Raw genomic sequence first — 21,063 nt, forward strand, 5'->3', positions numbered from 1 at the left:
AGAATATTGCTGAACAGCGAGTGCACCTGTCTGATTCTTGCTTTGGAAGCTTCCTCTCAGGGGTGTACTCCACCCTGTGAGGTGTGGGGTGTCAGACTGCCCCTAGTGGGGGATGTCTCCCAGTTAGGCTACTCAGGGGTCAGGGACCCACTTGAGCAGGCAGACTGCCCCTTCTCAGATCTCAACCTCCATGTTGGGAGATCCACTGCTCTCTTCAAAGCTGTCAGACAGAGTCGTTCGCGTCTGCACAGGCTTCTGCTCCTTTAGCTGAGCCCTGTCCCCAGAGGCGCAGTCTACAGAGACAGGCAGGTTTCCTTGAGCTGCTGTGAGCTCCACCCAGTTCGAGCTTCCCAGAGGCTTTATTTACCTACTTAAGCCTCAGCGATGGCGGGGCCCCTCCCCCAGCCTGGCTGCTGCCTTGCGGTTAGATTGCCGCAGACTGCTGTGTTAGCAAGGAGGGAGGCTCCGTGGGCGTGGGACCCTCCCGGCCAGGTGTGGGATATATTCTCCGGTGTGCCGGTGTTATAGCGCAGTATTGGGTTGGGAGTTACCTGATTTTCCAGGTGTTGTGTGTCTCAGTTCCCCTGGCTAGGAAAAGGGACTCCCTTCCCCCTCGCGCTTCCCAGGTGAGGCGATGCCTCGCCCTGCTTCAGCTCTCGCTGGTCAGGCTGCAGCAGCTGACCCGCACGGATTGCCCGGCACTCCCGAGTGAGATGACCCCAGTACCTCAGTTGAAAATGCAGAAATCACCGGTCTTCTGTGTCGCTCGCACTGGGAGATGGAGACTGGAGCTGTCCCTATTTGGCCATCTTGCTCCGCCCCCCGATTGGAAACCTTTTAATAGCCACCTGGTTCATGCCCCTGATCTCTCAGCTAGGAAAACAAGCCCAGGAGTTTAGGAACCTTGCTTAACATCCCCATAATAATTATTGTCAGGTCTTTAACCATGTTCTCTTTCTCCTTGGACCATCGCACTGTAGCAGCAAGGAAGGCTTTACAAATGATTATTTACAAGAAAGCTTCCTTAACCTCATCAAGTTTACCTACCTATGAGTAATCTGGAGCAAATGTAGTCAGTGTGCAAACATTAGTAGTATTTCCAGTTGATATGGGAACAGGGTAAAGGTGCCCATGTTGTAACTGATACTTAATATTATTTTAGAAGTCCTGTTCAATTTCATAAAGCAAGAAATAAGGTGTAAATATAGAAAGGGATGAGGCACAATGAGAATTGTCTGTATATTATAAAAGAATCATCTGAAAAGCCTTTGGGGCCAGTAGATGTTCATCATGGTATTGCGTCATAAGACCAACATGCAGCAATCTGTAGTTTTCCTATGTACAAGCAATAATTACAAAAGAATAAAAAGCAGATCTTATTCACAGTGTCATCCAAAGACATGAAATACTCAGGAATGATGCTAATAGGAAATGTAAGACCTTCATGATGCACACTAAAAACATTGGCCAAGGTCATTCACAAAAAGCCTGGCAAAATGATGAGGTGCCCTGTGTCCTAAGATGGCAAGACTCAAGCTTCTAATGATGCCATTTCCCCCCGAATTAGTGTATTCAGTGCAATCCCAAATTAGAATGACTTTTTATAGACTCTGACAAACTAAAATCATAGGGAAGAATAAAATTCTCAAAATACCCAAAGTCATTCCGGAAAAAAAAAAAAAGAGGGAGACTAAAGAGAGAAAGGAAAAAGAATTGGTTCATTGCTTCTACTCCCTCTATTTGTCTTGCTGCCGCGCAGAGGTTTTCTTAGCACCCTATAGCCTTTTCACCAGAATCAGCATTGTTCCCTCTAATCACCTGGGGAGGCTATATTCTTATTCCATTGTTATGACATCATTCTAAACATCTTTAGAATTTCTAACTGGAATCAGCTTTAGCAAGGCCCCTCACAACAGAATGGTTTCCCAGGTCAGAAACTAATATAACTTTATGGGTTTCTTTTCTGTGAAATAGTTCAAATCTTTGACTCAGAGGCTATTCAAGTCATGAGGCCATTTGCCTGCATTGGCTCTAGATGCATTTTTGGATGCTCTAAACAGTGAGGACATTGTGGGAAGGAGAATGAGAGCCCCCCAAGCAGGTGTCACTTGTTTGGGAGCCTGTGTCATTGTGTGTTCATATTGGGACCATCCTATCATGAAGCCATACCATGCACGTGAGGCATTGGAGTGGATGCACACTGTGGGTAGCCTCTGTCCTGTGTACTGATGGTGCATTACATGGACCTGGGTGCTCATATGCTGCTTTCATGTCAAGCCATTGATTGATCCTCGTCCTGTGTCCAGCTGTGCTCTAAGAGCTGATGGAGTGGAGAAAGGTGAGACCAGCTCACTCTCTAAGGACTATCTTTGTCATGTGGGAGCAGGATCAGAATGGCAGGAGCTGACAAGCCCATGGAATCTATTAGGACCAGAAAACCGCATTTCACAGAGATGGCAGGAGCTTCAGCCCTATAGTCCAATGTCCCTTGAGCTTTTACCGAGTCCAGGCTACTGCACACACACTGAAGCAAGGAGGAGTGTGGCCTGTTGCATTCAAACCTAGATCTACTGTTGGGAGCTGAAAAGAATGGGAGGTTGTGCCCTAGGCCACCATCTTCATCCCCTTCCTATGGAGAGCAACACACCATATAGATGAGTGGTCATCAGTGATTGTCCTTCAGAGGTGTCCTAAGGGCATCTGCATCCTGGATGGGGGTAGCCACTTACCAAGAACAGTGGGCCTCTAAGACTTCCCTTAAGCTCTCTTCCAGGAGTCTCACCACAGTCCCTAAACCACATCTGCTGGAACAGAGATTTTGTTCTGTTAGCTCATTACAGAGGAAGAATGGAATATAAAGGCATTGAAGTGGGGTGGGAACTTTTCATTTCCCCACCGGCCCACCTGCCTTACAGTATGACTTCCCTCCTTAGACCACAGCTGTCTGAGAGCACCTGAGTTTGCAGCTTGGGGGCTGCAACTTGCTTTGGTCAAGCGAACATGTGTGCTTAGAAGAAGCAAGGCCATTCCCTGCTGTACCTACTACTGCCAGGCACTTTGGTGGCCGTTTTCCCATGTGACCCTGACCCCCATTCCTTTAAAGAATGTGAACTCTGTATTCCCAGTGCCTAGAACAGTATCTGGCATGCAGAAGGCATTCAACAAATGCTTGGTGAATGAATGAATGACATTCAGTATTATCCCTGTTTAGTCACAGATGGGGAAACTAAGGCTCAGAGGTGTGATGTTTCTTTCTCAAGAGGCAGAGCTGACATTTTCTTCTAGGTTGGTCTGACTGCAAAGCCAGGGCTGCTTCTAGATGGGAAGGGGTACTTTGCGTCATCCTCCCTGGCTGCCCACACCTTCTCATCAAAACCATCAGGACATTGGAGGCTGGCTGGGACTTGGAGCTGGCCACTGTGTATGCACGTGTCCCTAGAGTGCATGGGTGGAGGAGGGTGTGCTGAATATGGGAGACTAAGCAGCTAGGGCCTGATGCCTAATACTGTTAACTTGGCTGGGAAAGATGGTTTCAGAGAAAGAAGGCCAGCCAGGAGTGCAGATACTGCTCTTCTGCATGACTTGAGCAAATCACTCTATTCTTACAGCCTTCAAAGGTGCTCAGCAAGAATGGGGAAGATGATGGCTGCTCCTATCCCTGTTTTACTGGAGGCTGTGAAGACACAGTGGTAAAATAAGTGAAATGCTCAGACAAAATGGTAGCAGCCCAGGGCACTGCACCTTGACAGAGTGAGAGTCTAAAGTAAGGGTGAAAGGTGAAAATAGTGTGGTCCAAATGATCTTACATGGTACTATGTGCATTTGAAGTATAGTTAAATCTGTGGCGACCCCCAATCTACGCTGGTGTTTGCCTTGTTGCTGAATCCCTGAAAACTGGTGGGCTCATTTTTCTGTACAAAACACAAGTACCTTCTCCACAGTGAGAGGCTTTTGCTGCTATTGCTGCCTATTTGTTTTGTTCTCCGTAAGTGGGGTTATTGATGATCATGGGAACTGACCCTGTTCTTCAACCTATAAATGAGTGCAGCGTGTTATCCCCTAGTGGCATTTAATCCTGTAGCTAGCGTTTCTGAGTAGCTCAAGACTGGGGGCACAATCTGGTTCTTGGCAAGAGGTAGTGACTGGAGAATTTCCCCTCTAGTGCAGAGCTGGCCTGTTAATTATTGTTATGTTGATTAGCAATAATGAATACACATCTGTCCACTATTTCTTAGAAACTGCCATGGGCCATTCCAGTTACTGCAATGTCAATAAACATCTATTGAATAGGAATTGCCAGGCAGTGTCCCCACAGGGCTATGGAAGTAGGGCTGGAGCCAGCCTTCCATGGAGAGGCTATGTTCACGGGAGCCCAGGCTCTTCATCCCACTCCAGGCATTCATTTCACAAACTCAGCCAAGACTGCTCTGAGGTGAGGCTGGACCTGACTCCTACACTTGACATCAAAATCCCAAAGCTTCTGAGAGACAGATAGGCTCAGAGCCGGGTAAAGCTGAAACTTCCAGAGTGGCAGATATCCCAAGTCTAGAACACCTGCTCATCTCCTGTGAGATTCAGAAACCAGGAGGGGTCAAGCACTGTGGGAATCCTCTCAGAACTCGCCGCATGGTGTGCTTTGTGTCTCCCAAAACAAATAAAGAGCAGCATGTTATTTTAAGATAAAATCAACTCAAGGCCATGAAGCCATGACTGCGTCTGATAAAGCTGGGCCATGTGAGACACAAGGCCCATCTGTGCCCCCAGCCCCACAGTCACTGAAAGTTAAAATTACTGGGCGTACTTAACACCACACATTTTCGTTAAATATAATGTTGCCAGAAATAATAAATGCCCTGGGACATAAACTTAAAATAACATGAGTTTCTCAAAGTAATCTTTCATTTAAACTAAAAATAGCCTAGACAGTAGTTGATGTCAACCTCAAGTATCAAGACTCCTCCCAGTCCAATGCCAGTTAATCAGACTGTAAAGTGATGAGCCACTTAGTTAGCATTTAAACATTTTAGAGCATATCAAGCATGATCTATATTAGAGACAAGCTCCAGAAACCCAAGAATCCCACTCAGCTGATTTTGCTGTCTGGAACATTCCTTGGGGAAGTCCTCTTGGGCTGGCAGAGTGAAATGCTCACGGGACACGGTGTGCTCCGGTCGGCCAGATCCCTGTGAGGAATGTGGAGTTGCCAACAGCACAGCCATCTTTTCTGAGCACTTTTGTAACCATCCTGTGTGTCTCCTGAATCACCTGGTTCTCTGGGCAGGAGAAGAGGCCCTGTGGGAAGAAGGAGCCCCTTTCATTTGATAACCAAGTTGACCACTGAGAAAACTCATGAAATTTTCTTCCTTAAATGGTGAGACCATCCTCCCAGAGCCTGGGTCTCCTCCCAATGTGGTTTTCCAAGCAACCTCGATGTTTGGAAAACCCTTCTAGTAGCTGCCCGGGAGATCCCAGCCAGGGAGGATGGGAGCAGCTTGTCCAAGTGCACAGTTAGAATAATTCATTCATGTGTTGATCCTCCATCAGCTTGTGCCCTAGGTTTGAAAAGTTCTCATTACCTGAGGTGGGAGATGCCTCTGATCCTGGTCAAGGTAGGGAAAGAGGTTTTAGAGAATGCCCACAGGGAGAGTTGCTTTCTTAAGGGACTTGAATATTTCTCAAAGTAAGATAACGCTGTATCCATTTGGTGAATGTGCAAATTTTGTAACATTTGACGCTGCAGCTAATGACACCCTCTTTACTTGGGGGCTGTTCCAGGAGAAACGGGTTTTCTGAGTAGGGTATTTGAGGGGCAGTGACCCAGGCAAATGGAACCTCTGTGTAGGTTCCCAGATGATTTTCCCCAGAACCCAGCTCATGGTTCCAGAACCTGTGCCTTCCTGAAACCATGCATGTTCCTTAAAGAGGCAAAACGTTCCTTTCTCTTAGGCTTACATTCCTGATCGTTTCACGTCATTGATACAATGAAGGCCTTGCATCTGCCTCATTGCTTCCAAGTGCAAGATCATGTTCCAAGTAGAGACTATGGTCTGTGTGACTCAGACTAGGATTCCAGGGTCTGTGAGTTGTGACCCTTATGAAGAGACATTGTGAATGCTGATAAGGACCATGCCTGCCAAGGCTGGAGATAACAATTTGACCTGGTCCACATGCAATGGATACACCATGAGATGGCAGCTGCAGCCACTTTTTTCATGAGACATTTTATTTCTATAACCTCTGTACATTCGGCAGAGTTCATTGAAATCCATCAAAACTTTCAGAAGACCTACTCATTTAAGAACTCTCTCAACAGTTTTATTTAAAGAAAGACAAACCCAAGTCAAATTTAAGATAGTTGACTTTTGATGTCCTTTGCTAAGTGTACTTGAAAAACCAGTCAGTTCCTTCAACAGTTAACATGAAATAGAGAAAGAAAAAGCTACCAGATAGAAGAAAATTAAGAACCGATTTCACCTAACTTAATGTCCGCAAGGTTCATCCATGTTGTTGCATATTGCAGAATTTCCTTTTTTAAGACTGAATATTTCATTGTATGCATAGACTGCATTTTATTTATCCATCTATCTGTGGCTGTTTAGGTTGTGTTTGTATCTTGGCTATTGTGAATAATGCTGTAACTGAACATGGGAGTGATGTCTCTTGGAGATTCTGGTTTCAATTCTTTTGCATAAATATTTTGAAATAGAATTGTTGGATCATACAGTAGTTTTATTTTTAATTTTTGAGGAACCTCCATAGTGGTTTTTCATAGCATCTATACAATTTTGCATTCTAACCAATGCCACGCAGGGGTTTTAATTTCTCTATGTTCTCGCAGACATCTGTCATGTTTTTTGTATTTTTGTAGTAAACATTGTGAGAGGTATAAGGTGGTATCTCATCGGGGTTTTGATTTGTGTTTCTCTGATGATTAGTGACATTGGGCATCTTTTCGTGTACCTGCTGGCCATTTGTATGTCTTCTTTACAGAAATGTCTTCTCAATTCTTGAGCCCACTTTTAACTAGGTTGTTAGTTTTTTTGCTATTGAGTTGTAGGAGTTTCTTATATATTTTAAAACGTAACCCCTTATTTTATGCTAAATGAAATAAGCTAGTCACAGAAAGAAAAATACTGCAGGATTCCACTTATATAAGGCATCTAAAATAGTAAAATTCATAGAATCAACGAGTGGGCTTGTATTGCCAGGGCTGGAGGGAGGAGGAAGGGGGAGCTGCTAATCAGTGGGCATCGAGTTTCAGTGGAGCTCAAGAGAGCTGCTGTACAGCATTGCAATTGTAGCCAACAATACTGTATTATAAGCTTAAAAACTTCAGAAGGCAGCTCTCAAGTGAAGTGCTTTTTCCACCATAAAATACAGTTAAAGAAAATGAACCTCAAAAAAAAAAGAAAGAATTCATACTGACAGTGAAAGTAAAAATAATTTTTTTGGTGCCAAGGATGAATATATTTTTAAAATTTTTTTTATTTGTAACAGAATGTTTTAAAGCTGAATAGAGATTGCTTTCTCATGCACTCGTATATAAACATGTTCTGTTGCTCATCCAAAAGTGAAGTAAAAAGCTGAGTAATTGCATTGAAAAAATAGAACTCACTTTATTCAACCAAGTGACCATTAAGCAGTGGCTCACGCCTGTAATCCCAACACTTTGGGAGGCCAAGGCGGGTGGATCACGAGGTCAAGAGATTGAGATCATCCTGGCCAACATGGTGAAACCCTGTCTCTGCTAAAAATACAAAAAATTAGCTGGGCGTGCTGGTGCCTGCCTCTAGTCCCAGCTACTCAGGAGGCTGAGGCAGGAGAATCACTTGAACCCAGGAGGCGGAGGTTGCAGTGATCCAAGATCGCGCCACTGCACTTCAGCCTGGGCGGCTGAGCAAGACTCCATCTCAAAAAAAGAAAAGAAACAAAAAAAAAAAGAATATGGCTAAACTATTCTCACTAGCCAGATTTGTCTGATAATTTCTTCGGTCTTCCTTTAACCCTAATTGGATGGATACCTGACAGGCAGGAGGGCGAGACTGAATCTAACGAGAGGTGGCTTTTGCCATTCTGCCAAGCAGTCTGCCACCATGCCCCATCAATACACTTGTCATGGATATGAGTTCTCCAGTATTTTTTGGCACTTTCTTCACTATTAAACAGATAATTCATTCAATAAATGTTTTTATCAAATGCCTGCTTTGCACCAGTTACTGCTGCCCTGAGAAAATAGGATGAGTTGGAAGAGCCTGTGGGCCTCCAGTCAGGAGAGTCTGAGGTTGACAGAGGCCTGGACCAAGCGAAACTGTGGCCATCCATACCTAGGTGGTGATGCAGACAGTCCCTTTTCAGACATGACCATAGTCGATCACTTGACCAATTAGGCAAAAAATTGATTCAAGTGGAGAAATAATCAAGACATTATACGTAGCTGCCTTAGACATTTTGTTTTAACTTAAGCTATGAGAACATAAGCTTTTTTCATCAGTTTTGTAGTGGAGAGGGGAAGCCTCTTCTTTGAGGAAGGGTGTCTGCCAATTGGATTTCCATGTCACCTTCTGATATGGTTTGGCTGTGTCCCCACTCAAATCTCAGGTTGAATTGTAATCCGCATAATCCCATGTGTTGAGGGAGGGACCAGGTGGGAGGTGATTGGGTCATGAGGGTGGTTTCCTCTGTGCTGTTCTTGTGATAGTGAGGGAGTTCTCACAAGATCTGATGGGTTTATAGCATCTGGCATTTTCCCTGCTGGTGCTTCTCTCTCCTGCCTCCGTGTGAAGAAGGTCCTTGCTTCCCCTTTACTTTCTGCCATGATTGTAAGTTTTGAGGTCTCCCTAGCAGAATTGCAAGCCAATTAAACCTCTTTCCTTTATGAATTGCCCAGTCTCAGGTAGTATCTTTCTAGCAGTGTGAAAATGGACTAATACACCTTTCTCACACAAAGCATGCCTATAATGAGAGTTTGAATCCGGTTTCTTTAATAAATGTGTGTGTGTGTGTGTGTGTGTGTGTGTGTGTGTGTGTGTGTGTGTGTACACATAGAAAGGATTATAAAAGACTTGTGAAGCCGCCTGGGAGCAGATTTTTATGACTTATTCTTCATCTTTCACAGTTGTCTTGCCCGCACCCAGTTGGATGGCAGTCTGTCTTAGCTACTGGCTAAATCTGTTTTTATGAGAACAATAACTTGGTGTTTGTCCTCATATTTCGTTGGTTAACCCGACATGTAACCTCATGTATGAATTGAAATAACAAATATCACTGGCATCAGTAGGTTTAAGAATAAATAAAATTGAAGATTGGTATGGATGCCGCCCCTCCCTCCACTGATGGGGGCAGCCACATATGGGTGATCAGAGAGGGACCCGCTAGCCCAAAGTTCCAGAACACATGAGCGCCAGGCAGCGGATCCTCCAAATGACATGAGTTACTTTAGCTGATCCAATTCCACGTGGGAGTTGGCCAGGGGAGCATCTCTGTAGGCAAAAGGGTATGGGGGTGGCCTGCAGGCGTGCAGAGGAGAAGACAGGATGGGTTTCTCTTGGGGAGAACACCACCATGAGGCACCAAGCAGGGGAGTTGACAGAAGACGGTCAGACATCTATGAGCAAACTAGGAAAATGTGGCTCTAGAGCAGAATTTAGAAACCTCTTTTATCATTATCTCTGTCAGTGTTCATCTCTTCTCCCAAGCTGGCAGTGATTTGAGGTCTTTTCCTTGTGGTCCATTACCTGGCACTTGGAAAGTATCTAATATTTTTGAATGAATGAAAGTACGTGTTCTTTTTTGTTGTTGTTCTACTGAGATTGTTGAAAGATGGCCATCCTTATACAAGTTGGGTCATAAGGAACTCTGGGTCAGTGAACTGTGGGCCACTGGATCTTGTGTGCTGCATGTCTTGGCTTACCCCAGTGAGGGCAAGTGTATAAGCTAAGATCACTGTTCAGTTCACAGTGTGATCAGCCCTCCAGGTTGAGACAGGCATCCTGGTATCTCTCCAGTATAGCTGAATAGGGAAGGTGACAGCTATGATCTTGTTAGATGCGAAAGATAGAAAAGCCATACTTGGTAATGAGTTTGAAGGCTTAGATTCAGAACGTTCTGTAAGTCAATGTTTAGGATGGTACCCAGTGATTCCCCTTAGCACAGTGAATTATCTGTAAGGAACAGAAACACCTAAACCATGAACATTGGAATATTTAATGTAAGAAAACAAGTCTAACCATCGGAAGCTTAGAGTTTAAGAATTATCGTGTCACAGTTAATTATCAGAGTTAATATACTTCGTTGATTTATTGTTATTTAGCGAATGCTATTAGTGTCTGTCATTTGCTCAATTTATCTTCATTCGCTAAATAAACAAATCCTTGCCTTCTATTTCTCTGAAAACACATGACTGTGGGTCTGCTCTGTGAGAACCACTTACACCTTATGTCAGTTTTTGTTTTTAAGAGTTGATTTAGCTTAGCATGATCTGCTTGCACCTGGAACTGGAAATGAGAAGCCTGTAGCATAAGCATCCCTCTCTCCTCCTTCTTGGACAGCTTGGGCATGAACCACGATGATGACCACTCATCCTGCGCTAGCAGGTCCCACATCATGTCGGGAGAGTGGGTGAAAGGCCGGAACCCAAGTGACCTCTCTTGGTCCTCCTGCAGCCGAGATGACCTTGAAAACTTCCTCAAGTAAGTCCTAGTATTATTCTATAGGATTAATGCAATCAGAAGTACTTCCAAAAGACAAAAGTATTGGAGTCTCAGCAAGTGTGAAGTGGAGAAACGACTCTCTTTTGGGATTTGCATCTAGCCTCAAGAGGCAGTCAGCGCAGGGTGTCCTATAATGGCAAGAACATCTCCCTCGTGCGCATCTGCTCCAGTGATGGGCGCACAGTGGTTGATCATTACATAATTGCCAATCGATTGAAATATCAGCATAGTTACCCTGTCTTGAAAAGAAACCATTTCGTTCCTCTGCAGTGGTCACCACCTTGGGGCGCCCCTGGGCCGCTGCAGAATGGAGCATTTCCTGGTGTGGAGATGGAGGCTGCTTCCCTAGAGAGGGAGTGAATTTGCTGGGGGTTGCGGGGTGGGTTTGCTGACCTTCCTCACCTCTGGGGAGGGGAGGGCTGTGTTTATCTCACTGCTACTTTCTTCCCAGAAGGTGTCTGCACCCTTCCATTCTCAGATTTCTGTGGAAGAATCGGCCGTCTGGTTTCAGACCTTTGTCAAACAGTTTATACCCATGGACGGGGCGGGTCCCTTAGTGTCAAGACCTCAGGGTTGAATTTACAGAGTGACTGTGCAGACCCTGGTCACTGAACTACTTAGCCGTGTTAATTCATGCACCCTGGGAGATAGCAGTGAGTTGGTGAGTCTCACCTGCAGATGGAGCTTCTCAGTCCAGTAACACGTTCAAGTGCCCGGTGAATTCAGGATGTAGTAGCAAAGGGGCAATCCCAGGTCTTTTTTCATGATGTTCCCTGTTGATGGGGATATTGTTCAGTTGTAAACCAGCTTAAAAATGCACTCATTACTTTTAATGTAGTCTACTTCCCACTGAGTATTTGATACCACAGATCTTAAGAAATGCCTTAAGCCCCTCGATGTTATTTTGCTTTACCCACAAGGGTCATGGTGACAAGATAGAGTGGGTTGGTTGGTTGATTTGTTTGTTTGTTTGTTTTTGAGATGGAGTCTCACTCTGTCTCCCAGGCTGGAATGCAGTGGTGCAATCTTAGCTCACTACAACCTCTGCCTCCCGGGTTCAAGCGATTCTCCTGCCTCAGCCTCCCTAGTAGCTGGGATTATAGGCACGTGCCGTCACACCCAGCTAATTTTTGTATTTTTAGTAGAGAAGAGGTTTTGCCATGTTGGCCAGGCTGGTCTTGCACTCCTGATCCCAGGTGATCTGCCTGCCTCGGCCTCCCAAAGTGCTGGGATTATGTGTGAGCTACCGCACCCGGCCAAGATGGGGTGTTTTTATTTGCTCACGTACATGGCACTGGTCCCACTGGTGAGAAGTATTGTGTGTCTGAGCCCAGAAGAAGTAAACCAGGATCAGTCTGTGTGTCTCGTGTTCATGCATCTTTTTCCTTAATAATCTTGGCAAGTGACTGGGTTTTCTGCCTTAAACCATCTGCCTTTAGAAATTGAGAAATAAAAGCATTGTAGTAAGTAACCTCCTTTAGAGCCAGAGCCTCGCAATCCCCAGTTCACTTATTCATTTATTTGTTTATGAGTCAGAGTCTCACTCTCTCACCCAGGCTGGAGTTCAGTGGCGCAATCTTGGCTCACTGCAACCTCAGCCTCCCGAGTTCAAGCGATTCTCCTGCTTCAGCCTTCCAAGTAGCTGGGACTACAGGTGGGACTACAACCATGCCTGGCTAATTTTTGTGGTTTTAGTAGAGACGGGAGTTCCCCCATATTGGCCAGGCTGGTCTCGAACTCCTGACTGCAAGTGATCACTGCAAGTGATCAGCCTCCCAAAGTGCTGGGATTATTGGCATGAGCCCCCGAACCTGGCCCCCAGTTCACTCTTTTAGAGATGCACCTCTCATTGTAAATTAATGCTCCCACCCCAGTTGAAATCCTGAAGTCCTTGGCAGGTGTTGCCAGTGGCTTTCAGGGACAGCGTGGTCAAGTGAAACACCGAGGCCCCACAAGCACTCGAAGAGAACCTGAAGAGTTGGAAATAAGCACTTTGATTTTATTTAAAGTAAAACAAGTCTAACTTGTTCTTTATTCATGATAGTTTTTGCTCAAAGCCATAATCTGAGAAGATATGATAATCTATTCCAAAATCATTTTCATCAAAGAAAGCTTTCAAACTTCCCAGTAAAAGTCCATCAGCCTCGTGGATGTCATTCCTATGCCCCTCCCGAGTCTCCAGGTTCTTATTGCCTTCAGAGCTAAGATTCACATTTGGCCATGTAGAAGAAGGAATGCACAGCAAAAAAGCACAGTCCGTGTTTCCAGTGTTTGCATCCTTTTTCCATAAAGAACGTAGAGGTGCCTCCTTCTCAGTGACCGAAAACTCAAAACAAAACAAAACAAAACAAAAACCTAGGCAGCACATTTGCAAGTCAACTTGCCTCTCGGCTGTTTCAGATCAAAAGTCAGCACCTGCTTGCAAGTCACGGACCCCAGAAGCCAGCACACGGTACGCCTTCCGCACAAGCTGCCGGGCATGCACTACAGTGCCAATGAGCAGTGCCAGATCCTGTTCGGCACCAACGCCACCTTCTGCAGAAACATGGAGGTAAGCAGCCCTGGGAGGACTGGCTCGGGACAGAGCATGGGCCTAGCCCTCCCGCAGCAGTTCTGGCTTCTGCTGGAGGACATGGACATTCACACTCAGCACATGCACATACACACACAAGCACATGTATACATGTATGTGCACACACATGTTCGGCACACATATACATATATATGCACACACACGTTCGCATACAGAGACATGCATAAACACTCTCACAGGTATTTGCACATGTGTACCCCATATAGCCATACACACATACACACCTACACATGGCAATTGCAGGCACATGTCTACATACAGTCCCCCACATGGGCACTTTTGCAGGGGAATGCTTCAGGGTTACCACTGGCTCCGGTAGCCTAACATTTTAATATGGAACACTTAGGACACTAGAGACACAGGACACTGTCACCTGACTTCAAACCCTGCATTGATAAACAAGAGGGTTAAAACTATTAAACATTTAAGCGTATCAAATTGGGAAAATTTAACAAGTAATAAATTGATTGTATGATAATAACCCCATTAAATAGTTACCACTTATTGAGCATTACCTATGTGTTTGGTACTAACGCTTCCAACATGTGTGATCCCAATTAGTCATCACCATAGCTCCCAAGATCCTGTCCATGGTTTCCAGATGACAACACCAAGCCAAAGTAAGCAAACATTCAAAATGGCTTGGTTGGTAGGTAGCAGAGCGAGGATTTGAACTCAAGTCTCATTCACCCCTGAGTGCACACTTTTTCACCATGATGCAAACACCAAGGTCTGTGGCTTGACTGGTTTTATGGGTGGAGGGTGCCAAGAGGGGCATGTGGGTACCCAGGGCAGGGCAGTCTCCATGCCTGTGGCCATCTGTGTAGCAGACAGGGAAGGCCCTGGCCACAGGGGAAGGCCAGGAGGCTGTGGTCCACCTGGCCCTGGCAGTGACAGGGCTAGGGGAGCAGAGCCTGCACCATCCTATAGAGAGAGGACAGAAATAGGGGAACCAGCTAGGGGTGTGTGGAACTCAGCAGCTAGGCAGTAGGTGGTCAGCCTGAGGAAGGGCTGTCCCAGCACTGGCATTCAGAAGCACACCTGGTCCCAAGGAGGATGTGTGGATGGCTGGGCGGGTTCCTGGAGCAAGCACTTGGGAGCAGCACCAAGACACACACGTACATGCAGGCTGCCCCCAGAATGCAGTCCCAGTGCCCATTAGCCCGAACTCCTGGAGACAGATGCTGCCTCTTGAGTGCTTCCTGTCTAAGTATAAGTTAGTTTAGGAAATTGGGACACAACCTACAGGTGGGGCATTGCCTGCCATCTTTGGGGTCGCAAAAAAGGGCAGCTCCTTAAAACCAGGCTGTGGCCTCCTGCTGGCTGTTTCCCCAAAGGATGTTTATCCACGCTGTAGTGCTGATTCTGCCCTGCCATTCCCCTGGGGAGCATGTCTGCAAGGGTCCCCTCCATAGACTAATGGGAAGCTGTCACCCATGTCAGCCTCCCACTGGATGCCTGTACCTCCCACCCCAAGAAGCAGGGTTGAAGGACACCTCCATGCGGAGATGTGATGAGCCCTAGAATGTGATTGTCCCCAGCATCCTGCAGCAGTGTCCAAACTCACCATCAGCCACTGTGTGGCTTCAGCGTGAAGGCTCTCATGCACATACACAGTGCCTGCCAAGAGGCATCCTGTCTGCCTTTTCAGTCCCTACAGTGCATGGATGCTACAGAGATACCAGGAAAGAGCACGTTTTAGGGAGTCCCTTGATGATGTGGAGACAGCATGAGATTGTGTGGATGGGATAACCAGGGAGGACGTAACGCAGAGAAAAGGGCCCCAGACACCGGGAGTTGGGAAGTGGATAGTGCCCAGCTGAGCCAAGGGACAGAGTGGTCACTCTGCCCACTCTGGAGTCCTCCACCAGTGAGATGTGGCAGGCCAGGCTGAGCTGGTCCTACAGGGCGGGATTAAGTGGGGTGGGGTCTGGGCAGAGACTGCCTGCTCCCTGAGAGCTGGAGGTGTTTTCCCTTCTAGGAGCCAAGCACTTGCATCCCCGTTGGATGAGGAGGGACAGAGGGAGGGAGACACTTATACTGGGGACTCACAGTCTCCCAGGCTGGACTTAGTCCTTGCACTGTCACACACAACCCCGACTGCAACCCCAAAGGCAAGGGCTTTTAACCCCATTTTAACAGATGAGAATATAGAAGCTAAGGGAGATTAGGAAAGAAGCCAGGCTCACCCAGCTGGAAAGGGGTGGGCTGGAAGGCAAGCCCAGGGATATCTGTTACTGAGGGAGAAAAGGAAAGCTACTGTCATTCAAAGACAGACCCCAAAGAGAGGAGGCAGGGGATGTGGTATTTTATTTTCCTTCAGAATCATCTTTTCATTAGAGGAATTCAATTAGCGGGCAACAAGCAATGATTCGCTCAGCTTTGTGACTCCTTTCTCCTTAGAAGCTCAAAATCCAAATGCATATCAAGTGAGATCTTCCCATGTACCTGTTACATTGAAGCTGAACATTTATTCCTGGGCTCCCAAGGAACTGCAAAATATGTTTTCCTGCTTGCTTTTGCCTTGAGAGTTTCACCAGCAGTGTAATAAATGTGTGTTTTCCTCTCCAATAACTAGCAGAAAGGATTTCTTAGGGGAGTGATGGAATGACAGTCCCCTTGATGGCCACCAGCCTCAGCTGGTCAGTGGTGATTGTCCTGCTTGCAAGGCTAGTGACACTTGCTTTAGAGGAATCTGACTGTGGGGTAGCAGTGACTGTGCACACTGGAGCAAACGTCACGATTGTTAGAAACAAATGCTTGTTCCTCAGTGCCGAAAAGAAGAACTAGTGCTCAAAGAATTTTCTCAGTGAAAGATAGAAAGTGTCACTCATGGATGGAGCAATGGTGAGAATACACCTGAGCAAGGGAGGGGAAGGGGTTCTTATTCCTGTCGCAGGTAGCCCCTACTGCTGTGTCATTCACCTTTTGGCTAGGGTTGGACCGCGCAGTCTAAGCTAATTACGATTGGCTATTTTAAAGAGAGCAAGGGTATGAGCCAGAGTGGCGGAGTGAGCAGTTTGGCAGGAAAGACGGTTAGAAACAGGGAACTAAAGGTGACTTACGTCAGAGTAGGTGACCGGGGGTGACTCAGGTCAAAACAGGTGACCAGGGGAACAGATGTGAACTACTGATTAAAACTGGTGGAAAAGGTTGTTTACGGAAACTGTGAGGAAGTTAAACTTTAAAATGGAGGACAAAGAACTGAACATACTGACGTACTGATTCTTTGAAGAGAAATCTAGAACTCTCTCTCTCCAACACACTGATACTCATTTGGGGAAGAAATGAGTTTCTTCCCCACAAGAAAGAATTTGCAGAAGACCAGATGCTTCCCTATGAACCCTTTGAGAACCAAGGACTTGGGGCATGCTGCCCTGGGCCTGGGACATGTATCAGTCAAATCCAGGTGAAGACAGTGCCACACTTCAGGGCTTCAGGCCCTGCTCTATCAACAGTCTGCACCTTCCCTGCTTTTGTAGGGTTGTGTGTAGGTTTTGCCTGTGCTGTGATTGATGTTGGGTATGGCAGGAGAGCATACATATGCTGTTATCCCTCAATTCTTCCCTGCAATGCTGCCTTGTTGGTGCGGATGTGTGCCTCCTCCCTTCTTCCTTCTGGGCCTCATCCCGCCCTATGCTCCCCTGCACTTACTCTGTTCCAGCTGTACTGGTTCTCCTGTTCTTCTTGGACCCGAGCAGGGACACACTTGCTTCATGCTGGCTGTTTCCTCCTCCCTACCACTCTTCTCCCAGGTATCCGCATAACTAATTCCCTCATCTTTTTTGATTCTGTTTTTTGTTTTGTTTTTAAATATAAACTTCTCAATGAGGCCTACCCTGACCACCCTCTTTAAGATGACAGTCTGGTACCCTCCCCTGTCCACCTGTGCAGCATTCACATCTCCTAATTCATTAAAGGAAAGCCCTGCTTTCAGATACTTACCATCTTTTAATATACTCTGTAGCTCACCTTTTGATTATAGCTATACCTGTATCTCCTTCTTCTAGATTATAAACCCTTCCAGGGCAGCAATCTTTGCTTGTGCCCACCAGTGTTTCTGAACTGCCTTGAGCAGTACCTGGCACATAGTAGGTGCTCATTAAGTATGTGTTGTGCTGAGATCCAGACATGACCCTAACAGCAGATTTGTTAAGCCTTCCTTATGTGGCTTCCTCAGCTGTTGATGAACTTGTGGAATAGCTCAGATTTGAGGAAGAAATCCTTAGAGACCTCCCTGTGCAATGTATTACTCTATAAGCCTGATTTCACATTTTTCCTCTGGTTCACCAACATAACACATAAGACCTTGTCATTTTTCTTGCAGGAGTTCATATAAACCATTTTCATGGCTTCTTCCAAGGACGAGAAGCCATTCAAGGTAGTGCAAAGAGTCTGGCAGTGAGTGACTTGCCAGCTGGTTCCTAGAGATCATCTCTCTCTATGCTTTAGAGTCTTCATTAGTAAAACCTCAGGCTTCTGGTCAGTTAATACATGACAAGTACCGGGAAATGGGTCTGTCAATAAGGTTGGTGCCCAAAAGGGAGAGCTGATATCTGTGTTATTACCTTTCTGCATAACACCAATTCCCATCTGTGAGGGGACAGAGCTAATTTATCTGTACATCTCCAGAATAAGCATTTCTCTATATTGAACTCCTGGGAGATATGGAACATTAAGCATCATCTAAAACCTGTATTGTTCATGCAGCCAGAGACCCACCAGAGCCAATCAGACAGGCCTTTTAATCTAGTGCCATAATTGACTTTTATAGCCATTATTTCTCTCTCATGCCCTTGCGGACTGAAATGGATGTCATGTAATTAAATGATCACAGTCCCAACGTTGCTTTTAAATTTCTCATCCCAACTTTTGCTTTCAGCCAAGAGGGTATAACAAGGGCCATATTTATTTTCCTTATGAAACAAATAAAAAAAACACAGGTAAAATGTATGAAACAATGATTTCCAAGCAGCAAACACCTGTGATCCTTGAGAGATGTGAAATAAGTGAGGTGAGCCCTGTAATTATCCTGTCCTATGGCCTGGGCAGTCTCCAGGCAGTGGCACAGGGAGGGAGAGCTGCAGAAGAGCAGCTCTGAGTCCTCCTTAGTTGAGGAAACATCGCTGGTTGTACAGGGAAGCTAAGGCAGCTAGAGTTCACAAGGCAGAGGACCACTGAAGAAAGAGCTGCAGAGAGAACCGGGAAATCTGCAGAGTCCCCTATGAATGTTCAGTTTAGTGGTCAGCAGAGGTGTGTGAAAAACTGCCCAAGGCCAGGAAAAGAACCATCTAAAAGAGTTAGAGGGAAAACTCTCTGGAGCTCACACAGTCATCAAGTAGGGCACAAGAGGGTTTTCCTTCAGTAACATGGAAAATTAGCCCCACACTAAATGCTGATCTGGTCCCATATAATAAAGCTTAAAACCAACATCTCAAAGGATCAAACTATTTCCAAGTAATTTAACCCAGTCCTAGAACAAAGCTCTAGACATATTTGTAGACGTACAAAACTATTTATCACCCAATAAAATAAAATCACAATGTCTAGCATCAAATAAAAAACTTCCAGGCACACAAAGAAGCAGGAGAATATGTATACCGTAATGAGGGGGAAAATAAATCAATCAAAATCAACCTAGTAATGACACAGGTGAGAGAATTACCTGTGTCAAGGACATTAAAACAGGAATTATGATGATATGTCAGGTTGAGGTAGCAGAAGATTAAACATATTAAGTAGAAACATGGAAGATATCTATTTTAAAAAAGATAAAATGGAGTTTCTTGGAGGGAAATCTGCAATATCGTAAATGAAAGACACCCTGAATGTGATTGATGGCAAATTAAAAATTGTAGAAGAGAAGATCGGTGAACCTGAAAACAAAGCAATCGAAACTATCCAAACTGAAACACAAACTGAAAACAAAATACAGTTTTGCGACCTATGAGGCTTAAAGTAGCCTAATAAATATGTAATTAACACCTCTGAAAGAGATGAGGCAGGGGACAGAAAAAATATTTGAAGAAATACTAGCTAAAACTTTTCCAAATTTGATGAAAACTGTAAGACCACAGATTCAAGAAGCTCAAGGATCCCCAAGCACAAGAAACATGAAGAAATCTAGAAAAATACTTGCTATAATGAAATTGTTTAAAAGCAGTGAAAAAGAGAAAATCTTCAAGGAACCAGAGGAAAAAAAGACAAGTTATATACAGATAAAGGTAAAACTGACAATACGCCTCTCATTAGAAACAGTATAAGTGAAAGGACAATGGAGAAACATTGTAAAGTACTAAAAGAAAAAGGGCCGTCAGCCTACAATTCTATACCCAGCAAGAATATCTTTCAAAATTAAACGTGAAATGCAGTTTTTCTGCAAACTGAAAAAAAATGTATCACCAAGAGGCCCACATTATAAGAAATATTAAAGGAAATCTTCCGTAGAAAATGATGCTGAGTGGAAATATGGATCTACACAAAGAAATGAAGAGCTCTGGAAGTAGTAACTTCATGGGCAAATATATGATTAGATTTAGCTATACTCAAAGTCTTCAAAAGATCATTGATCATTTAAACAACTGTGTTTTATGAAAAACGGTAAGAATATAATTGTGGTAGATCTTTATGTCTTATCCCCAGAACCTGTGAATGTTACTTTATATGGCAAAAAGGACTTTGCTGGTGTGGCTAAATATCTTGAGATGGGGAGATTTTCCTGGATTATCTGGGTGGCCCAGTGTACTCAAGAGTCCTTAATAAGATGGAGGCAGGAGATCAGGGTGAGTAATAAGAGATGTTGCAATAGAAGTATGAAGTCGGAGTGATGCAAGGAAGGGGCTATGAGCCAAGGAATGCAACAACTGTGAGAAGCTGGAAAAGGCAAGGAAACCTCACAGCCTCGCAGTAGGAACCAGCCCTATTGACACCTTGGCTTTAGCTCAGTAAGACTAATTTTGGACTTCTGACATCCAGAACTGTAAGAGAATTGTGTTGTTTTAAGCCACTAAGTTTGTAGTAGCAGCAATAGGAAGCTAATACAGATTTGCCATAGGAAACTAATACATTAGTTTAGAGTTTTTGATATACGTAAAAGTAAAGGGTATGACATTTGTACAAAGGCCAGAAAGGGAGAAATGGAAGTACAGTCATGCGCCTCATCATGACGTTTCAGTCAGTATCAGCTGCATATGTGATGGTGGTCCTGTAAGATTATAATGGAACTGCCCCTTAGAGTGTACCGTTTTTAACCTTTTATACCGTATTTTTATACCTTTTCAATGTTTAGATACACAAAATACCATTGTGTTACAGTTGCCTACAGAAGACAGTGGTGTGCTAGTAGTAGTACAGTACCATGCTATACAGGTTTGTAGCCTAGGAGGAAAGGAGCAATAGGCTACACCACAGAGCCTAGGTGTGTAGTAGGCTATGCCTTCTAGGTTTGTGCACTCTATAATGTTTGCACAATGACAGGACTACCTGATGCATTTCTCAGAACGTATTCCCATTGTTGAGTGATGCATAACTGTATACTATTATACAGTTTTTATACTATATGTGAGGTGGAATAATTTTTTCTTTTTTTGAGGTGGAGTTTCGCTCTTGTCGCCTAGGCTGGAGTACAGTGGCTCGATCTCAGCTCACTGCCACCTCCACCACCCAGGTTCAAGCGATTCTCCTGTCTCAGCCTCCCGAGTAGCTGTGATTACAGGCGTGCGCCACCATACCCAGCTAATTTTTGTGTTTTTAGTAGAGACA

At 45.0% G+C, this 21,063-nt stretch overlaps 1 protein-coding gene across 2 annotated transcripts in view; it reads left to right on the forward strand.

Annotated features, from left to right (window-relative positions):
• The window catches only part of ADAMTS17 (ADAM metallopeptidase with thrombospondin type 1 motif 17), a 361,470-nt gene that overhangs the window by 175,572 nt on the left and 164,835 nt on the right, over window positions 1-21,063 (forward strand). For both annotated transcript variants that reach the window (XM_023193603.1, XM_023193604.2), the window contains exons 9-10: window positions 10,548-10,688; window positions 13,110-13,260. In XM_023193603.1, coding sequence (XP_023049371.1) covers window positions 10,548-10,688; window positions 13,110-13,260 — 292 coding nt within the window. The remainder of the gene's footprint in view (window positions 1-10,547; window positions 10,689-13,109; window positions 13,261-21,063) is intronic.

The sequence above is a fragment of the Piliocolobus tephrosceles genome, chromosome 6 (genome assembly GCF_002776525.5).
Source record: "Piliocolobus tephrosceles isolate RC106 chromosome 6, ASM277652v3, whole genome shotgun sequence".
NCBI classification, from domain to species: Eukaryota; Metazoa; Chordata; class Mammalia; order Primates; family Cercopithecidae; genus Piliocolobus; species Piliocolobus tephrosceles.